General features: G+C 42.8%; 1 protein-coding gene across 1 annotated transcript; it reads right to left on the bottom strand.

Annotated features, from left to right (window-relative positions):
* Positions 1 to 559: 559 nt before the first annotated feature.
* Positions 560 to 10985, bottom strand: LOC131730475 (uncharacterized). The gene is made up of 23 exons (XM_059020509.1): positions 10882 to 10985; positions 10466 to 10518; positions 10132 to 10224; positions 9928 to 10052; positions 9675 to 9818; positions 8872 to 8949; positions 7668 to 7838; positions 7442 to 7538; positions 6949 to 7172; positions 6464 to 6617; positions 6093 to 6301; positions 5848 to 5965; positions 4835 to 5037; positions 4458 to 4575; positions 3800 to 3969; positions 3379 to 3476; positions 3005 to 3138; positions 2842 to 2889; positions 2500 to 2683; positions 1900 to 2035; positions 1504 to 1591; positions 1084 to 1182; positions 560 to 696 (listed from the first exon to the last, which is right to left on the bottom strand). The coding sequence occupies exons 1-23, from the start codon at positions 10911 to 10913 to the stop codon at positions 581 to 583; spliced, it is 2892 nt and encodes a 963-aa protein (XP_058876492.1). The 5' UTR covers positions 10914 to 10985; the 3' UTR covers positions 560 to 580.
* Positions 10986 to 17783: the final 6798 nt, after the last annotated feature.

Below are 17783 nucleotides of genomic sequence, written 5' to 3'. Positions count from 1 at the left end.
TCTAGGGGATTGTCATGGAATTGAATCTTATTTGCACAACAGCAGTCAGTGCTAGCTCTAAAAACAGGTTACAACTTGCCTCTCCACTAACTAGGAAGGCAATGCTTCCTCCTAGGAGTACATGTTAGTACGGATTGCGAGGGGGGGAATAAAAACTGATTCAATTTATAAACTGCAAAAACGTGGCTTGCCTGTGAACACTGGTAAACTGGACCAAATCATTACACTATGATACCGTTCCCTTGAAATGGCAAAAGGCGTACAGGCATGTAAAAAAAGGTCTAGGTTACCGATAGAGATCTTGTCACCCTCAACCAATGCTTGGGTCACACAAGTTTTACTGCAAACCCTCTTCACTTCATGGCTGAAAACCAAAAGGTTTAAAGCATCATTTAGTGAGGCAACAGCAGAATCCTCTCATGGGAAAGAGTTATTGAAAAAGGACATTCAAAGGTTAGCTGAATAAGACTGCAGGCATCATTTTAGCCATCCAATACCCCAGTTAATTCAGATCCATTGACCGATGCAAATGTGAAAGCTAGCCACACACACGAGACAATTTCACATTCAAAGATTTTTATTAAACAGAAACCCAACATCTCATAGCTTTGGCAGCAAACACTACAACAGCAAGTAGAAGGACTCCCACTGCAACTCCCAAGACTGGAATATAGGGGACCAGAGGAGGAGTCGCACCTGAAAAGTAGACAATGGCAAGCATTAGGACCCTGAGGAAGCTACACAATACCCAATGTGTGCACTGGGGGAAGAGATGCAAGTGTTGGGTAGAAGAGGCAGAGCTAGTTAGCCTGGAGGGCTTCATTTGAAAGCACAGCTACTGGTTACATTATGTAGCGTGCCTGGGACAAGCATTTGTTTGGCTAAAACTTGCAACAGAAGAGGTCTAGAAAAACTACAGCCCCTGCAGGTGCCCTTTTGGCGCCAGATTCCCCTTTGGTGCAATACACAAAGCTTCCCATGCAAAAGCCAAAATGGCAGCAGTTTCCTAACCTTCATCACCATGCAAAGGAACACAGTTACAGGGCAGGCAGGGGATTAGCGTCTTGGTGCTTTACTGCTTACCGGCTGCTTGAACACTGGCAACTTCCCCCTCGGGTACAATTTGGACTGGTCCAGCAGAAATATAGCCTTTGACAGAGTCAGCCAGCTCAACACTGCGGGCTGGAAGACATACCCCAAAAGAGTTAGATCCAAAAAGGAGCAATTGGGAGTCGATAGAACATACAAATGGGTATCATATATCCACTGCAGGAGAGGTCAGATACACCCTGCCTATTTATTTCTTAGCAGACGTCCTTATCCAGGGCAACTTACAATTGTTACAAGATATCACATACAATTACCCATTTTTTACAGTTGGTTTTTACTGGAGCAATCTAGGTAAAGTACCTTGCTCAAGGGTACAATAGCAGTGTCCCCCACTGGGGATTGAACCCACAACCCTCCGGTCAAAAGTCCAGAGCCCTAACCACTACTCCCTACCTGATCTCTTGTCTCCAGCGATACAGGTCTCATTGCAGACACCTGCCTTCTCAGAAGCACAAACCACAGCTAGACAGTGGAAGTACATCTGCAAAACACAAAAAAGGTCAGACGACAGTGTTAGAGCCCTAGTTCAGCCTCATACACAGCCAACCAATATGTCAGCCTATAGAAAGCCATTTCTAGAGCAGGACTGCCCATTTCTGACCTTGGAGTCATTCCACACCAGTTTAAATAGGGAGCTACTTCAGGGTCTAGATGGAGGTTTAAACTATCGTTTGACATGGGAGCTTTCCTCCCCCACCCCAAACCTAGAGTAGATGGCCGTGTATTAACCCGAGGGTGAGAATGCAGATCAAAAGGCTCGGATTGAGCTCACTGAAAAAAGTTACCAACCTGTTGCCACAGGGCATGGTTTGCAACAGACTGAGCCTGGACCTCAAGCCTCTTGAGGTGGTGGGGGCTCTTGGTGAGAGCGCTGGCAGACACTGGGTGGAACCGGGTCTTGTAGGAGTCGCCACTGACCAGGCAGCTGCAGAAAAGGAGGAGACGACATTGGAGGCAATCGCACACTGGGTTTCGTGGCATGGAGCTCGAGGGGTGAAGTACAGGACAAAGGTAGTCATTTTAGGAAACGACTGAATCCTAGCACATTAGGAAGCCTCCAAAAGACTTCCAAGTGTGTTCTACATGCACTTCCCACCAGAGGGAAACTGCCATGGTGTGTGTGTTTACCATATATAGATGAACACCAATCAAGGCAAATGCAACTCATTGCAGAAGTACATGAAGCCAAAGCCCATTGCAATGCTGAAAAGGCCTTTGCCAGGTCACGTCTATCTAGGCATCCAGGTTATCATGCAATGCAAGTCTACAGCATAGCAAGAAAAGTTTAGACCTCTACCAAGCACACATTCTAAAAGCTGGCATAAGTGACAATGAAACTCCAGCTCAATACCATCTGCCTGCTTACTCTCGTCACCCCCACCCCCTTACCCGTCAGTGACCAGGTCCCATTGAGGGGTGGCGTCCAGTTCAGGGGTCTCTGTGGCCCAGCAGTCCCGCAGGACGAGGTGGTCAGCCAGGTTCTGGTGGTGGAGGAGCACAACCTCCAGGAACAAGGGCTCCAGCCCAGACTTGGACACTGGGAACTCCCGATAGAACTGGGAGAAGGTCACATCTGGCAGGAAGGAGAAAGGTTGACTGAGCGCCCATCACTGCTATGCTTTTAAAGCGCATTATGTGTACAGCCACCATTCCTGGTGGGTTATGGATGAAAGACTACAGAACCTGGCCATTAAAAGGTAGGTGGGTATGAAGGGTGTACCAGGTACCAACCTCTTGCTAGACGGGCCTTCAGATTCAGAACGTCTCTGGCTTTGGGGCCTGGGAAATCAAGAAATGGAGTCATAGTAGTAGGTCGATACTGGTAGTCAGGATAAAAGTTGACCAACACTGTCCCGGGACCGGGCAAGTTAAAACTAGGCACTAGAAGCCATACCTCTCTGCTCAGAGCTGTAAGGATAGAACTCCAGGGATCCAAGACTTTTTTTAGAGTAGGGGGCAGGGACAGCCTTCCTTTCAGCTAGCAATTTCATGGTGTCGTTGAGGGGGTAGCGGCAACGGATGGTCAGCCTACGGGAGACACGTTGCAGTAGTATTGGATAAGACTACCAAGGTCTTTAAAATGCAGTTGAAACACATTACTGTACACTACTTGCAATTTGTTAAATGGTTCCTTCAGAGGCAAATCTTCACAGGAAGTATACCATTATCTATTGGGCAGCATGCCCCAAGTCTAAAAAGTCAGTATCAAGAGGTGCCAGTGTAGGCCCATTTCAGGCCTTCTAGAAGTGCAGGACTCCTCATGCTCACCTGTATTCAGAGTCCCTGGTGATGACTGGAGCATTGGCTGGGAACAGAGCTCTGGTATACACTACCTCATTCTCATAGATCAGGTAGTTCTCCACAATCTGAAACATTGCCATATCAAGCCATTAGTACAAAGCACCCCCACCCACTACTAGAAATTAGAATAGCAGCCCCATTTGAAAGAAATCTGTATGCCAATAGCACATTTAAAAAAAAGACACACAAACAGGAGTTGTCACTTGTCAAACATGCAATTTTAAAAACAGTTCAAGGGGAAGCAATCTTGTAGTCTTTACTAGGGCAGACATGCAAGGCTAGTCCACAGCACTTTTAGGGATACGTATTGCATCTAGTACAGTCCACCAATACAAGACCTGTATGAAGGGCTATTGCACGAGTCTACAGCACCATGCGGGAAACCCACCTTGCTCCTGGTCCCACACGTGTTGACAGTGAAGGTGAAGAGAGCCCTGGTTGAGTCAAACTCTTTGGGTTTGCAGGTCTTATCCAGCAGGGTGGTCTTGCTGGGTTCCACTACTGGTATGGGCTCCATGGTGACAGCCACCACCGTCATCACACCATTAGGCATGCACACTGAAGAGAATGGGGTGAAGTTGAAGCATTCCATGAGAACTTGCTGCATGAACCAGTTCAAGATTGCCACACCAAATCGTGTACCAAGTAGCCTCGAGACGATATCTACAGCTATGGCCAAAAGTGCTGCGGGACCCTGTAGAATTAATTTTGCTTCAGGTCAAACAAAGCCTGCCGAATACTAAAGGATCACACTGTGGTGCACGTACTGGTAGAAGCCTTCACCAATATGCATAGAGACCTGACCGCAGACCAAGAGGCCAGGTAGACCATTTAGAAGTTGGGCAAGTGGCACTACGGATTGTTGCAAGCAATATGTGATCAGTGGAATACTCTCTATAGCAATGGAGAAGGAGGAGTCAGGTATACGGCTAAAGCATATGTTAGAGATTGCTTAGTCAACACGTGTAGAAAATGGCAAGGCATGGAAGCAGGGAGGTGCAGAGCACCAAGACAGAAAGTCAAGCCCACTTTGGGGAACTACTTACCCAACAGCTGCTTGGTAGGAAATTGACAGCGCTGTACAGCGGACAGCACTGCCACGAGTGTCCCAATATCGATTAGGGTCAGTTCTACTCGAACAAAGAGGCCTCGGAGAGAGATATCCTGGAAAAGAGGGAGACAAGCGACACGGGGAAAAAAAACATCCCAGTTTGATGGCACACCAACAGAGGGGCAGGCTTTCCAACCTAGTCATGCAGGGAGAACTACAGATTTAACAAGGCTCAGGTTTGCTCACACACCTAAACAAAGGAAAAGAAAAAGTCTCAAACCCAGAACGAGAATGTAATCCTACAAAACACCCAGTTCAGCCTCTAGGGAGACTCTGCCAAGTACATTCCTAATGGCCCCCAGAAATGTGTACCTCATAGATGCAGCCGATACTGAAGAGCGGCACCTCTAGAATAAACTTGGTCTGGTTGGTGAGGATGTAGCCCCGTTGAGCCGCCAGCTCAGAGGTAAGCTGGTGTTTCTCAATGTACATGGCCCAGAGGTGGTCCATGTTCCCACGCGTCACTTCAAAGACTAGGCTCTTTTCAGTACAAGAGCCCTTGATCACAGGAAGTACTGGGGAGGAAAGAAGAGTCAAGAGCCTGAAGTGTATGCCAATAAAAAACTACCAACCACACCTTCAGTAATGGTCAGGCGTCGACAGTTCAAGCTTCAGCAGAGTGCTGGCAGTCTTCTTTGGGCAGCAGTGCTTTAATGAACATCATTTCTCTCAAACAGCAAGTGCCAATAGGGGTGCATGTCTGTTAGTGTGGGAGGTGTATGCAAATCCCAAGAAAGATGACAGCATGCTAGCAGCAAACATTTTTCAGGAGGCTTTCAAGAGCTTGCAAACTAGCTCAATTGAAAAAAAGGGGAGACATCTTCATGATGGAATTCCCTGGGTGGGCACACAACCAGTGCACCAATCCTTTGGTTGAGAGACTTGGTCTAGTCCAGGGATGTCAACTCCAGCCCGAGGGTCGCAGGGTCTTCATGCCAAAACTCTCAATTAACAATTGAGATAATTTGTTGAATTATCAAACATTAAGGTCTTTTACAGTGGATGGTTTTAGAAATGCACTGGATTCAAGGTACACTACCTATGAAGCATTGAGGCCTGAAGAGAAGTGTTGAATGTGTCCGGTTAATCATCATTAGACCCATTAAGTAATTTGCTCTTATTGTATTACTTGTACTGTAACACAAGAAATGTATTTGCTTACGATTGTAAGTCGCCCTGGATAAGGGCATCTGCTAAGAAATAAATAATTGAGAGCTCAGGGGGAACGAAAGCCAGAAAACACTGTAGCCCGCCAGGAACAGAGTTTGACACCCGTGGTCTAAATCAATCAGTGCTCAGGGACACTTCCCAGCCCCAATACTTACCGACATCCTTAACCTGACACACAATGGTTGCAGGGTGGAAATAAGGCGCATTCTCAGGGATGATGTTCAAGGTGTAGTTGATATTCAAGGTGAACTCCCTCACACCATTGCCAATATACTGCCAGAGAACAACAAATGGTGTAAAGAAGCAGTAACAGTCAGCAACTGTACTGGAGAATAGACCGGTACAGCTTGGGTCTTAAGCTTTGAGTTCCATCAACATATAGGCATGCTTTCATCCCTACCTTTTGTGGGATGAGTGGGTGGGTGAAGGGGACCTTCAGGACAAAAGACTTGGTGCCATTGGGGTGCTGGACCTCAGTTAGCACAATGCCTTGGTTGATGGCCTCAGGAAGGGTCAGAGGAACCCCATTGATGGTGAAGTTCTTCAGCTCAACATCAGGGTTGAAGATGCCAAGGGTCACTGTGAAGACCTTTTCTGCTGGGATGGTATCTACAAACGCAGGCATTTAGGAGGTTAAGATGGAGGAGGGTTTGCATTACAGACTTAAAGCCAGGGCTAGTGTTTTAGTCCAGGACGTCCCCCACTGCATTACACATTGGCACCACAGCAAGGCCATTAAATGCCATGCTGGAAAGCAGGCAGCGTACTCACTGTTGACAACAAAGGGGGTCTCAGCAATAGAGGGGGTGCGGACTGGCTTGAAAGAACGGTGCTGGGTCGCTTCCCACTGGTCATCTGCCCACTGGTGCTCAAGGTACAGGTCAATGGCGTAGATCCGGTTGTACTGGTTATTTATAACACGACTCTGAAGAGACAGAAGGGCATGGTCACAAGAGTAAAGCAGGAGGTGGACTCCATTAAAAGCATGCAGAACCAAGGCTGGAAAGGAAGGGTCATTGGCCAACGTGTAGATTAAAACCAGGATTTACTCAGGGTCAGCTAAACTTCACTCTGCCACGGGAGCATTTCCCAGGTGTCTGGGATATCAGAAGCAGGTGTACTGTCAAAGTGCTCATCTAGAGAAACACCAAGGGCACGCAATCTAGGGGGTAGAGAGAGTCTGCAACACATCCAGAACCTGCCTGGTTGTCAGTGAAGGAACGCCAGAGCTAAACCCCCCCCCCCCCCCCCATTACCTTCAGGTAGCCACCCTCCGCGCCATAAGGAACAGAGATATCTATGAAAGTCTCATTGACTTTCAGTTCATAGTTCCGTCTTCGGATAGTGGCAAGGTCAAGCAGCTTCCCCTCCACACCCATGGCAATACCCTTGTCCTGGAACTTCTCTATATGCAGGACCAGTGGAGTGAGGACTCTGGGTGCAACCCAAGCCAAATGTGTACCATCAAAAGTGCCAAGATCTAGGAGGGAAAAGACAGTTGGATTTAAAAACTTGTATCCATTAGGAATTTCTGTATAAAAGGAAGTGCAAGCAGATGGCAATCAATATGGCCATGATCATGGCCCTTGTTTGTAGAATTCTGTAGTGCTAGCATGCAGAGATGTTCCTTTTGTAACCTAGTAGAAGTAACTGCACTAGTAATTGTCCAGTTAAAAAGAGGACCACACCATGGCAGTCGTTTTACATGGCCTCTGGACCATGGCAAGATAGCCAAGCTTTAGATCTTACTCTTGGTACAGGCAGCAGAAGTGTCCACCAATAGCAGCATCCACCTTTGCTTGTAGAAGACAGTTGCCCGGATTGCTTCCACTTGGATTCCATTAACCTGGAAGAACATAGCATGAACTCAGGCACAGAAGCAATACAAGTGTGCTTGGAGACACCGATGGAGCAATATGGAACTCTGCTAAAAACAGAACCCGATATTTTAATAGTGCTTTTGGAGAGGTCTTACTGCAAGCATTTCTGATTCCGGCATGTTATAGGGCGAGCGGAAGAGGATCCTACTGGAGGTGGAGTTGATCATGTAGCCCCGAGACTGGGCCACGGAGGCATTCATGGATTTGGCTGGCTGTCCGGTCTTGTGGAACACAACCTGCCACACTGACATGATAGCTTCCTGGGCCTGGAACACAGGACAGACAGCAGCTGGTCAGAAGGTCTAGGGGCTAGTCTGGTTTTATGGGACTGGGGTAGGAGGCAAGAAGCCAAGTTGACTGGGAAAGTGTGGAGTGATTTTAGCTAGACAAGTTATGAAGCTTAAGACAGTTCACACTTGCATAGAGTAGCAGCAAGTCACAAGCCTGCATAGAAGACAAACTAGGACTGAAACATAGGCACTTAATATACACCTAATTAGGGACACGGTTGTGCACGAGAGACCAATCGGTGGGGAGGTCCAAGTGTGATGGTCTAGTTGCTACAGAACTCCGCTGCCAGTGAGGGATTGATGGAAACAGGACTCCACAGCAATATGTTGATCAAGTCCCAAGGCCTCACTTGGTGCCCTTCTTGCAAGCCCATCCTAATAGGCCAACGTGCATGGTCTTGCAGGAATGGCCACATGTTGCTTATGTCACAACAGCTTTCTTGCACAATGGGAGAGTCATGCCTTATTCCCCAGACCCAAGCCCAATTAAACATTTGTGCGATGAACTTGGGCGGCATGTGGCTTCTAGGGCTCGGGAGACCACTGAACAGGCAGATGCTTATCCAGGCATGACAAGAGGAATGGGCCAGGATTCCACAAGACAACATCCGAAACCTGGTGCAAAGCATGCGTACTGCTTCCAACAGTGGCCACACACGCTAGCCTGTGACTAGCATAACTTCAGATGGTAAAATATCAATTGTTGGTCAGCACAGTAGAGTCACTGCACAGAGACATGTCATTTTATCCCAATATGAGCGATACATTTGATGCTCATTCATATATATGGCAGCATGAGCATCAGACATCATGTTATTAAAAGATGAGCTATACCTTTTGTTAAATTAGAAATATAGGACAGGTTGCAGAAAGACACAAGCCAATAGCCCTGCTCACAGCAGCCAACAAGATGCTACTGCGAGCTGGATAGCAGCTTGTAAGCACCCTATACAATTGCCATGCTGCATGAACATCTTCAGACCAAAACAGGAGTGGCTTTTAAACTTACTGCAGGGAGAGCAGCGTGCCAGTCTTCAGTATCCATCCCCTCCTGAGCAATAACTGGCACATTTCTCCTTACAGATATCTAAAGATGACAAGGGGATAACGTTATACAATCATTTAGGTTCAGACCTCCCTATAGCTTAAAGACGATCTAGCAGCCCGTCACTTTACAGAAGTAGATGGCTAGATCAGCCAAGAGGAACCCTGTTACAGGTACTGGGCTCAAGTCACAACCAGCTAGAATTAAGCCATGCAGCAAGAAATCTACTGAGAATTTGATACAAGCTTCTGAAGGAGTACAAGGGACAACTGTAAAACAATCAGACACTGCATTTTAGCAACACCAACAGTGGCAGGTTGCAGTTGTTGCCTGGGTTTGGTAGAGGACTGCACATCCAGATTGTGTATTGTTACTAGAGAAACAAACAAATGCACAAAGAATCAATAATTCACCTTCAGTTTAATGCTGTAAATATAAAATGCACAAATATGGGAAGCAAAAAGGCAATGCACACCAATTTGGATTTCTAATCCAAATAAATTCTACAATACTTGTAATTCAATTAGTGTTTGGTATTCTGTCCTAAACCAGTTTCAGTTGCAACATGTTGACAAAATAAGATATGGGGAAATATTGGTTGAATTAGAGTATTGTTTTATTAACTGGTACCACAGTGGCACAAAAAGGTAGTTTAAAAAGAAAAGAATCTGCAGAAGGATAATGGACCAAAGGGTGAGGCATTATTGTGGGCAATGTATTATAGCTAGTGGGAGTACAGGTCAAACCCAGGACTGGAGAGGTCTTACCTCCATGTAGTTCTCTTCACAGACGATTTCGCGGGGGTACCACTGCTTGGTAGTACTGCACGTCATAGAGAACGGGTAGTAAGTCTCTCTGCTGAACTGGTCGATGCGAACGAAACGGAACCTCAAGCTAAACTCCGAATCACTCTAAAGAGAGAAAAGCCATTAGTTTGTTTACAAGGAGACACTGTCGCTTGTAATAATGCTGGCATACATACGGAGCTGGCCGTGTGAAGTGTGACCGCACAGGACTCACATTGCTGGAGACGTGACAAGCAAAGAAAGAAGCCCTGAATATCAGGTCGCCGGGGATATTAACAGAGTAGGTAAAGCCACAGGATGCGGCGTATCTATCGTCCAGAGGGTGAATGCCGTCGTTACCTAAACACAAAAAAGGCTTAATTGTATGTTGAGGCATCCTACAAATACAAGTTCCTGTTACCGATCAAATCATATTTACCAATGATATCGAAGCGAAAGTTCCCTCCAATTAGGAAGTTTCTTTTCGTCGTCAGCCAGAAGTATCGGTCCCGACACTCATTAACAAAGGTCCCTGCGGGCAAAGAGACAAGAGACTTACTCTCACTTGCAGTGGTTCAATAACTATTCAGAGAACTAACCGGTTTTAATGACGAACACAACGTTGGTTATGCGGCAGATACAGTGCGCTTTTAAAAGAGCAAGACCGTGCTAGGGCAGAGACAACTCGTAACATTTCAGACAAAACTTCCCGTTTAAGCAGGTCAAGTGGCAGCTACAAAAGACCACGGAACAATTAAATAAACGCCACTTACCTGGTGGCGCTTGCGCCTTCGCATCCAAAGGTAACAGCATACACAATACAACTCTGAGGATGAAAAAAAATACATGCAAGAAGTGTTATTCAGACACACGCTGTATCCTACACAAACTCGGGTGTACTCAAGACACTGCATACCTTTACACGGCAACGCAAAAACAAAACATATAGAAATGAAATACAGCAACGCAAAGTCATTGTATTTATCTTGCTCTTAATTGTATTATTACTTGTACTGTGATACTTGAAATGTATTTGCTTATGATTGTAATTCGCCATGGATAAGGGCGTCTGGTAAGAAATAATAATAATAATAATAATAATAATAATAATAATAATAACGCAAGCATCTAAAACCGCGTAGCCATTAAAGACATAAGCAAACCAAACACTATAACACATCAAACTCACCCTAAAAGGAGTTTACAATCCATGATACCCATCCTTCGTGCCAAAGCCAGCCACCAACCCGCAAGCTGCACAGTGTATATTTATACTAAAGAAACCGATATACTCGCTTGCTAGAGTAGGACTGGTTACAGGATTATAAAGCCGCCTGAATTAGCTTGCAACCAATCGGGGCGGCAGCACCTGAGTTTAATAATCCGTTTATTGGAATGATCTTAATTATTGACAAATAGGAGCGTGTTTATCATTTGCCCCCTCCCGAGGCAAAGCCGAGGAGTGTTGGGTTAATCTTCAGAGGGTTTTGATTACAACAACGGTATTTAATAATATAAATACACATAATACAGTAGCGCTAAGTAGCGTGCAATTTATACCGTTTTACTATTTCAGCCGTGAACCAGTGTTTCACCAAAAGGTTCACTGATCCGAATCACCCGCAGCGCTTCATACTATAGTGCCACCTAATGGTAGATCTGCACAACCCAATGTCTTTAAAGCTAAGGCATTACCAAAATGCAACCGAACCATCAATAATAGTGACATTGTGGACAACTGCACCATTAGTTTACAGCGAAGGCAATAACCCGTAACATATTTTTGATACACATTATTAAGCAATTATTAATGCTCTCAGTTACTGTATCTTTTGAAATGTTGTTTCACTAAATGTTAAGGCATCTTGATCTCTTTGGAGTGCTTCGTAATCCATTGGTAGTAATTTAAAAATGTAAAATGAATATTGTAACGACCCCGGTGTAGGACGCCCAAAACACTCCAAAAAGACTAGTGTTTTGAATGTAAATTGCTAACACACTGAGTGTAACGAGCATACGTTCAAAACACTCTGCTGCGCTTTGAATTCACGCTCACACTAAAGGCCGACACTTCACAGCGGGGCATCTGGTCTGGGTGTACTGCCCCAGGAGGACTCGGGTCCGCTGTCCGAAGTTGGAGAGCAAATGGGTGGGGCCCTGCGAGGTACTCAAGCGAGTGAGTGAGGTGGTGTACCGCCTCCCCCGAGGCCAGACCGTGGTACTGCATCTGGATTGGTTGGCCCATTACCAGGGATGGGCCAGACCAGCACCCGGCCCAGCTGCACCGGGGACCCCGTCGGCGACCTTGAGTAATTCCCCCGCCTTTACACCCACCGGCGATCCGGAAGCCCTATCCCCCGCCGGACGATTGCCAGCACAGTGGTCTGATACTGGTCTCCCAGTAGCTCTACTGGTTTTTCTGTACCTCTACTGGTCTGTTCTGGTCTCCCAGTAGCTCTACTGGTCTCTACTGGTACTGGTCTCCCAGTAGCTCTACAGGTTTTGCTGTCGTTTTGCAACTGCTCTCATTTGTTTAAATCTGTTGCAGATTTTGCCCTCTGTGCTCCTGTCCTTTAGCTCTTCTGAACCCCAGACTGCTACAGCAAGCTCTTTGCAAAAAATGGAATCTTTGCTTGCCTTGGAAATCCATATCCATTTTTCTTCTGGCAACCAAATGCCCTCTCCAATACACACCTTCAACACAATTATAGAGAGGGACAATATTTTGTAAAAGAACATCAGTTTTAACATTTAAATATTAATAGATTGTTACATAATATAAACAACTTCATCAAATAGTCTTGGTACAGGGTTTAATTTTGAATTATAGTATTGCCTCAGTATCTTAGAAACAAGCTTGTCCTTTCTTCTATGTAATTGGATATCGTGTAAAGCTTAGCTTACTTTTCTATCAATGCAATCAAAAGGAATATATTGCGATTCCTTTGAAGCTGGAAATTCATGGACAGCAATAGGTTTTTCAGATGTTGTGGGCTCTGACTCTGGAAAAACAAAACAATGAACAAAACATGTTACTAGAAAACAAACCTGGGGCCAAGTACATGTAAATACACCCCAGCACATTTATAAGTACAAGAAGGCCAAGCAGTATAAAGAGTACATTTTTTTTTTATTGATGTGCTCAAGTATGACTAATAAGAGTACATATTAAAACGTTTTGGTGGGTAACTGGAGAGAGTATGTTGAACAACTATATAAAATAAGCTACTTTGCAATGGCATCATGTCAATGACCCAAAACATAACAGATGTACTTAAATTCTGAGCAAAATAGGAGGGTTACATGAAATAAATTAAACTGTAAACATAAATATAACTCTTACCTCTTGGAAATCTGCTAAGCAAGTTGCTCTGCAACTTAATGTTGAGGTCCCTCAGGGTTCTGTTTTCAGTATTTAGCGTTTGATTTTCTTTTCTCAACAGTGACATTTCTTCGTCCATATTCCTCTTTTGTTTTTTTAGGATTTCATAGTTTTTTTCTGTTGCATTATATTTTTCTTTCATTTCTTTAAACAGTTTGGACGGTACCAGGTCTACGTCCGAGTCGTCAGAGCTGCTGGGTTCTATTTCCTCCCCATAATCCTTTTTCGTCCGCTTCGGCTCTTTGAATAGAGGATTTCTTTTCCTTGCCTTCTTTTTTATTTCTAATATTTTCGACATTGTTTGCTTCTGTGCCTGAAAGGTTTTTCTTTTTTGTTCCTGCTAAAATGTATTTAGAAATATATCAATCGATCTTTATTTTATAGAGCGCCTTTCATAGTGGACCACAGCGTTTTACAAACGCACTGTCGCCTACAAGAAACCATTACAGATAAAACACATATTAAATAAAATAATAAATACCTAATGCACAGTATACAAGAAACCATTACAGATCAAATATAAATATATGGGTTTCTAATTACTATTATTATTTATGTTTTTTTTTTTGTTTTTTTTTTACATATTAAGATACTTACCATTGAATGTTTCATTGCGGAGATTTCCAGATCCAGATTTTTAAAACATTGATTTTCTTCGATTTCTTCATCATGGTTAACCTTGGGAACATGGATTCGTTTTCCACTGGAAATTTGTTTCTTTAAATCCTTCTCGTCATCTGGAAATGTTTATGAGACAATTCAATATGGCCTAGTTCTTACATAGAATGCCATCTTTGCAAAAAGTTATTCATTCGAAATTGTATTAATATCCTTTATCAAAATAATTGTCCAAACGTGTTTTCTTTTCACAAGTATCCTAGTTATTTTTTATGTTGTCATTATGTTATTAGCCTACTTTTACTTTTAACCTCGTTGTCCCATTCACCCTAAATAAAAAAAGATAAAACGTCCTTACCTGACAAGTAATAGAATTTGTCCTTTATAATAGTTATTAGAACTAACCAGATGTTGCTTAAGTTTATGCTTATCCTCTGGAAGTTTTTGTTGGCTTTCAGTCCAGTAAATCTGGTAAATTTCCTTTCTGTCAAAATCTTTAGTCGTTTCAGGATTGAAGTCTCTAATAAAAGACTACGACAGCACGTACATCATCTTCAGTGTATCTGACAAAAGCGAACACCCCAAATTACCAAGAAAAAAGTCAAATTACAATTTTCACAGTAATAGTTACATTATTTTTAAATACCATTACACAGAGGTAACATAACTTACCTTCTAGCCTTTAGCGAAGATGAACCGGTCTGAAAATTCCAAATCTTCTCGCGCAGCTGTTCAAATTTTATTGCAACTGTAAAGCTGCATCAGTAGCGCGCGTGTAACAACCATTAACCGACAACGGGGAATGACGACAGAGACAAGAGGAGCCAGCGGTTTCGAGAAACTTCCAAAAGGTATGTTAAACCAAAAATTAATCACAATACTTAACAAAGTATATAGTGTATTAAAACTTAATACCCTTTTGTTTGTAATATTTTTAGTATTTTTTATTATAAATTAATAGTTTTTTTCTCTTGTTATTCATAATTGTTAAATGAAAGTAAACAAAAATATTGTATATGTTTCAGCAGAATTAAAAAATGGAAAGGCCTTCAAAATATAAAATATATTTAGAACCTGGAGTAGAATATTACAGGCCGCGCTCAACACAGTGGCTGCATGAAAGAAAACATCATATTGCTTTATCAGAGGTGCCTTTGGTAAGTATCCATTCATTAGTTTTGCATGAGTTATAAAACAGGAGTAGCAGTTTATTTCACATTTCAAATTGATTGCAAGTTGTCTGTAATGTTTTCTAGTGATAACATCCTGTTCTCCCCCCCCCCCAAAAAAAAATAAACAAAACAAACAAAAAACATAACGTTATTACATGTATTCTGCCTTTATTTAACAGACTGAGAATGATGAAACTATAGAACAGTTAGTGGGAGATTCTGACAGACTCTCAGGCAGCAGTTGTTCTACGGTAAGAAACACCATGAATATAACAAACAGTAATGCATAATATAGTGTAGCTGGGGTAACTGCTGCCGCTGCTCCGGGACTCATACCTGCAACTGGGTCTGGGTCTGCCGCTTATTATGTGAAAACTAAATTATTCTTTATAAAGCCAACACTTTAATTTTACTCTTTTAAAATACATATTTTACAGATACACTCTGGAACAGAAGACATAACTTACAGCCACAACAGTGAAGAACTGGCTTATGAAGTAAATATTCAAGACCTTCCTGATGAGTTTGATGAACCAGACAGTGATCAAGAACACATGTCATCTGGAACAGCGGTAAACGTGGAAAGTCCTGGTCCTGGTTTCTCAAATGATCCCTTACATATGTTGGGGTCAAATCCAGACCTGAATTTCAAGAAAAGAGAAAAAATGCCCCCAGTGTCACAGTGTTTGTAACTTAGACAACTTGGATGAAGGAAATTTCTTTATAAGTGTACCACTTGCTCCTCAGATTCAATGTTTACTAGAAAAGCTGGAGGGTACTGATGTGTTGTCGTATAGAATGTCCAGAAAAATGACTAACCGTGAGTCTATATGTGACATTTATGATGGCGAATGTTATAGGCAGATATCACAGCCTGGAAAAATTTTAAGTAAACCAGAAAACTTTTCGTACAATTTCAATTGTGATGGTAGTTTGGTGTTTAATTTATCTTCCTTCTCTATATGGCCTATTCAGATAATGATTAATGAACTACCTCCCAGTGAAAGGGGTAAACATTTGATTTTAGCAGGTTTGTGGTTTGGCAAGGGGCATCCAAATATGGATATATTTCTTGGGCATTTTGTAGAAGAAGCCAAAATGCTTACAGAATTAGGTGTAAAATGGAGGAAAAAGGACAAGACCATAGTAACAAGTAAAATTGTAGGTATTTGTTGCTGTGTAGATTCTGTAGCAAGACCTGCCATGCAAAATTCTACACAGTACAATGGATACTTTGGTTGCAGCTGGTGCTATCACCCTGGTATGTTGGTTTCAGGGCAGGTCAAATACCCAGTTTCAGAAGTAGAGTATGCAGATAGGACAGACAGGGGAATGCTGAATGACATGAAAACTGCATTAAGAGAAAGGATTATATACAACGGAGTTAAAGGTCCTTCTCCCTTAATTAATCTTCCCTACTTTGGAATAGTCTGGGGCTTTACTCCAGACTACATGCACTGTGTGCTCTTGGGTGTTACACGGCAACTTACAGAGCTGTGGCTTCAGTATGCAAACGAAGAATGTTATATAGGCTCACCATCATGTCTAGCTGTCATAGATTCAAGACTACTTAGCATTAAACCACCGCAGAATATGGCACGATTACCAAGATCAGTAAAAGACCGAAAGTACTGGAAAGCATCTGAATGGAGAAATTGGTTACTATTTTATAGTTTGCCCTGTCTGAAAGGAATACTGCCAGAGAGGTATCTGAAGCACTTTGCACTTCTTGTTGAAGCAATTTATCTTCCGTTACAATCTCCGATTTTACCTCAAGATGTGAATAATGCTGATATTCTCCTGCTCGAATTTGTAGTAAAGCTGCAATCATTATGTGGTGAAGCTAACATGACATCAAATGTCCATCTTTTGCTTCATTTGGCAAAAAGTGTGAAACTCTGGGGTCCACTGTGGGCACATTCAGCATTTGTTTTTGAGTCTGGTAATGGTAAATTATTACAATTAGTGAAAGGTACAAAAGGTGTAGCTAAACAAGTCGCTAACAAATTTCTGCTTTACAAAGCAATTCCATTATTTAAAGAGATCCACAATATTAAAACAAGCATTGCTGAGTTCTGCACAAAATTAACAGATTATCCAGAACTTCAGGCTTCTGATACAAGCAATGGAATAACACTACTGGGTCCAGGCTATGTACAAAGTAGTTTAGGACAGGAAGAGCAGACACTATTCAGAGAAGCTGGTAAAGAGATACCGTCGACTTTGGTTGTTTACAGCAGAATGGTTGTAAATGGGCAAAAGTATGAAAGTAACAGGGCAAAGAATGGGAGAAATAATAAAAATTGCTAGAAGCAATGCCACCATTGAAAATGAGATTACTATATTTTTAAAAATGTTTGATATAGAGCAAAGACAAGACATTGCCGGTATCATATTACAATGTGTTCAGAATACAAACGAGCACGACTTCTTGTACCGAGTGCAACGGATATTGTATGTAAATGTATTTTCATTTGTTTTGGTCAGACTGCATATATTTGCAAATTTCCAAATGTATATGAGAGGGACTAAAAAGTGTAGGGTAAATGTATTCTGTAAGCCCACCAAATCTAGTTTACACATGTCGTCCATGTGTGTTCCAATTAAGCCCATATATACAGTGCCCATCGTAAGTATTGGGACAGTGAAGTCAGAATTGGTATTTTTTTCTGTATACTGGAGCAATTTGGATTTGAAATGAAAAGATGAATATGAGGCAAAAGTACAGAACGTCACCTTTTATTTTAAGTGTTATTATTCTAAAATGGTAAAACATATATGCACAGAAATACCCAGAAATAAAAGGTGACATTCTGTACTTTTGCCTCATATTCATCTTTTCATCTGAAATCCAAATTGCTTGAGTATACTGCAAAAATACAAATTTTGACTTCACTGTCTCAATACTTACAGATAGTG

The sequence above is a fragment of the Acipenser ruthenus genome, chromosome 3 (genome assembly GCF_902713425.1).
Source record: "Acipenser ruthenus chromosome 3, fAciRut3.2 maternal haplotype, whole genome shotgun sequence".
Classification (NCBI taxonomy): Eukaryota; Metazoa; Chordata; class Actinopteri; order Acipenseriformes; family Acipenseridae; genus Acipenser; species Acipenser ruthenus.
The sequence above is the reverse complement of the archived record's forward strand: the minus strand, read 5'-3'. Positions and strand labels throughout refer to the sequence as shown.

Coding starts and splice junctions, on each gene's coding strand:
- LOC131730475 (XM_059020509.1), bottom strand. CDS start 10,913: ATGGGTATCATGGATTGTAAACTCCTTTTAGG. Junction 8,950..9,674: donor GTGAAGAGAACTACATGGAG/GTAAGACCTCTC, acceptor TGTCATCTTTAG/ATATCTGTAAGGAGAAATGT. Junction 6,618..6,948: donor CGGAGGGTGGCTACCTGAAG/GTAATGGGGGGG, acceptor CTGTCTCTTCAG/AGTCGTGTTATAAATAACCA.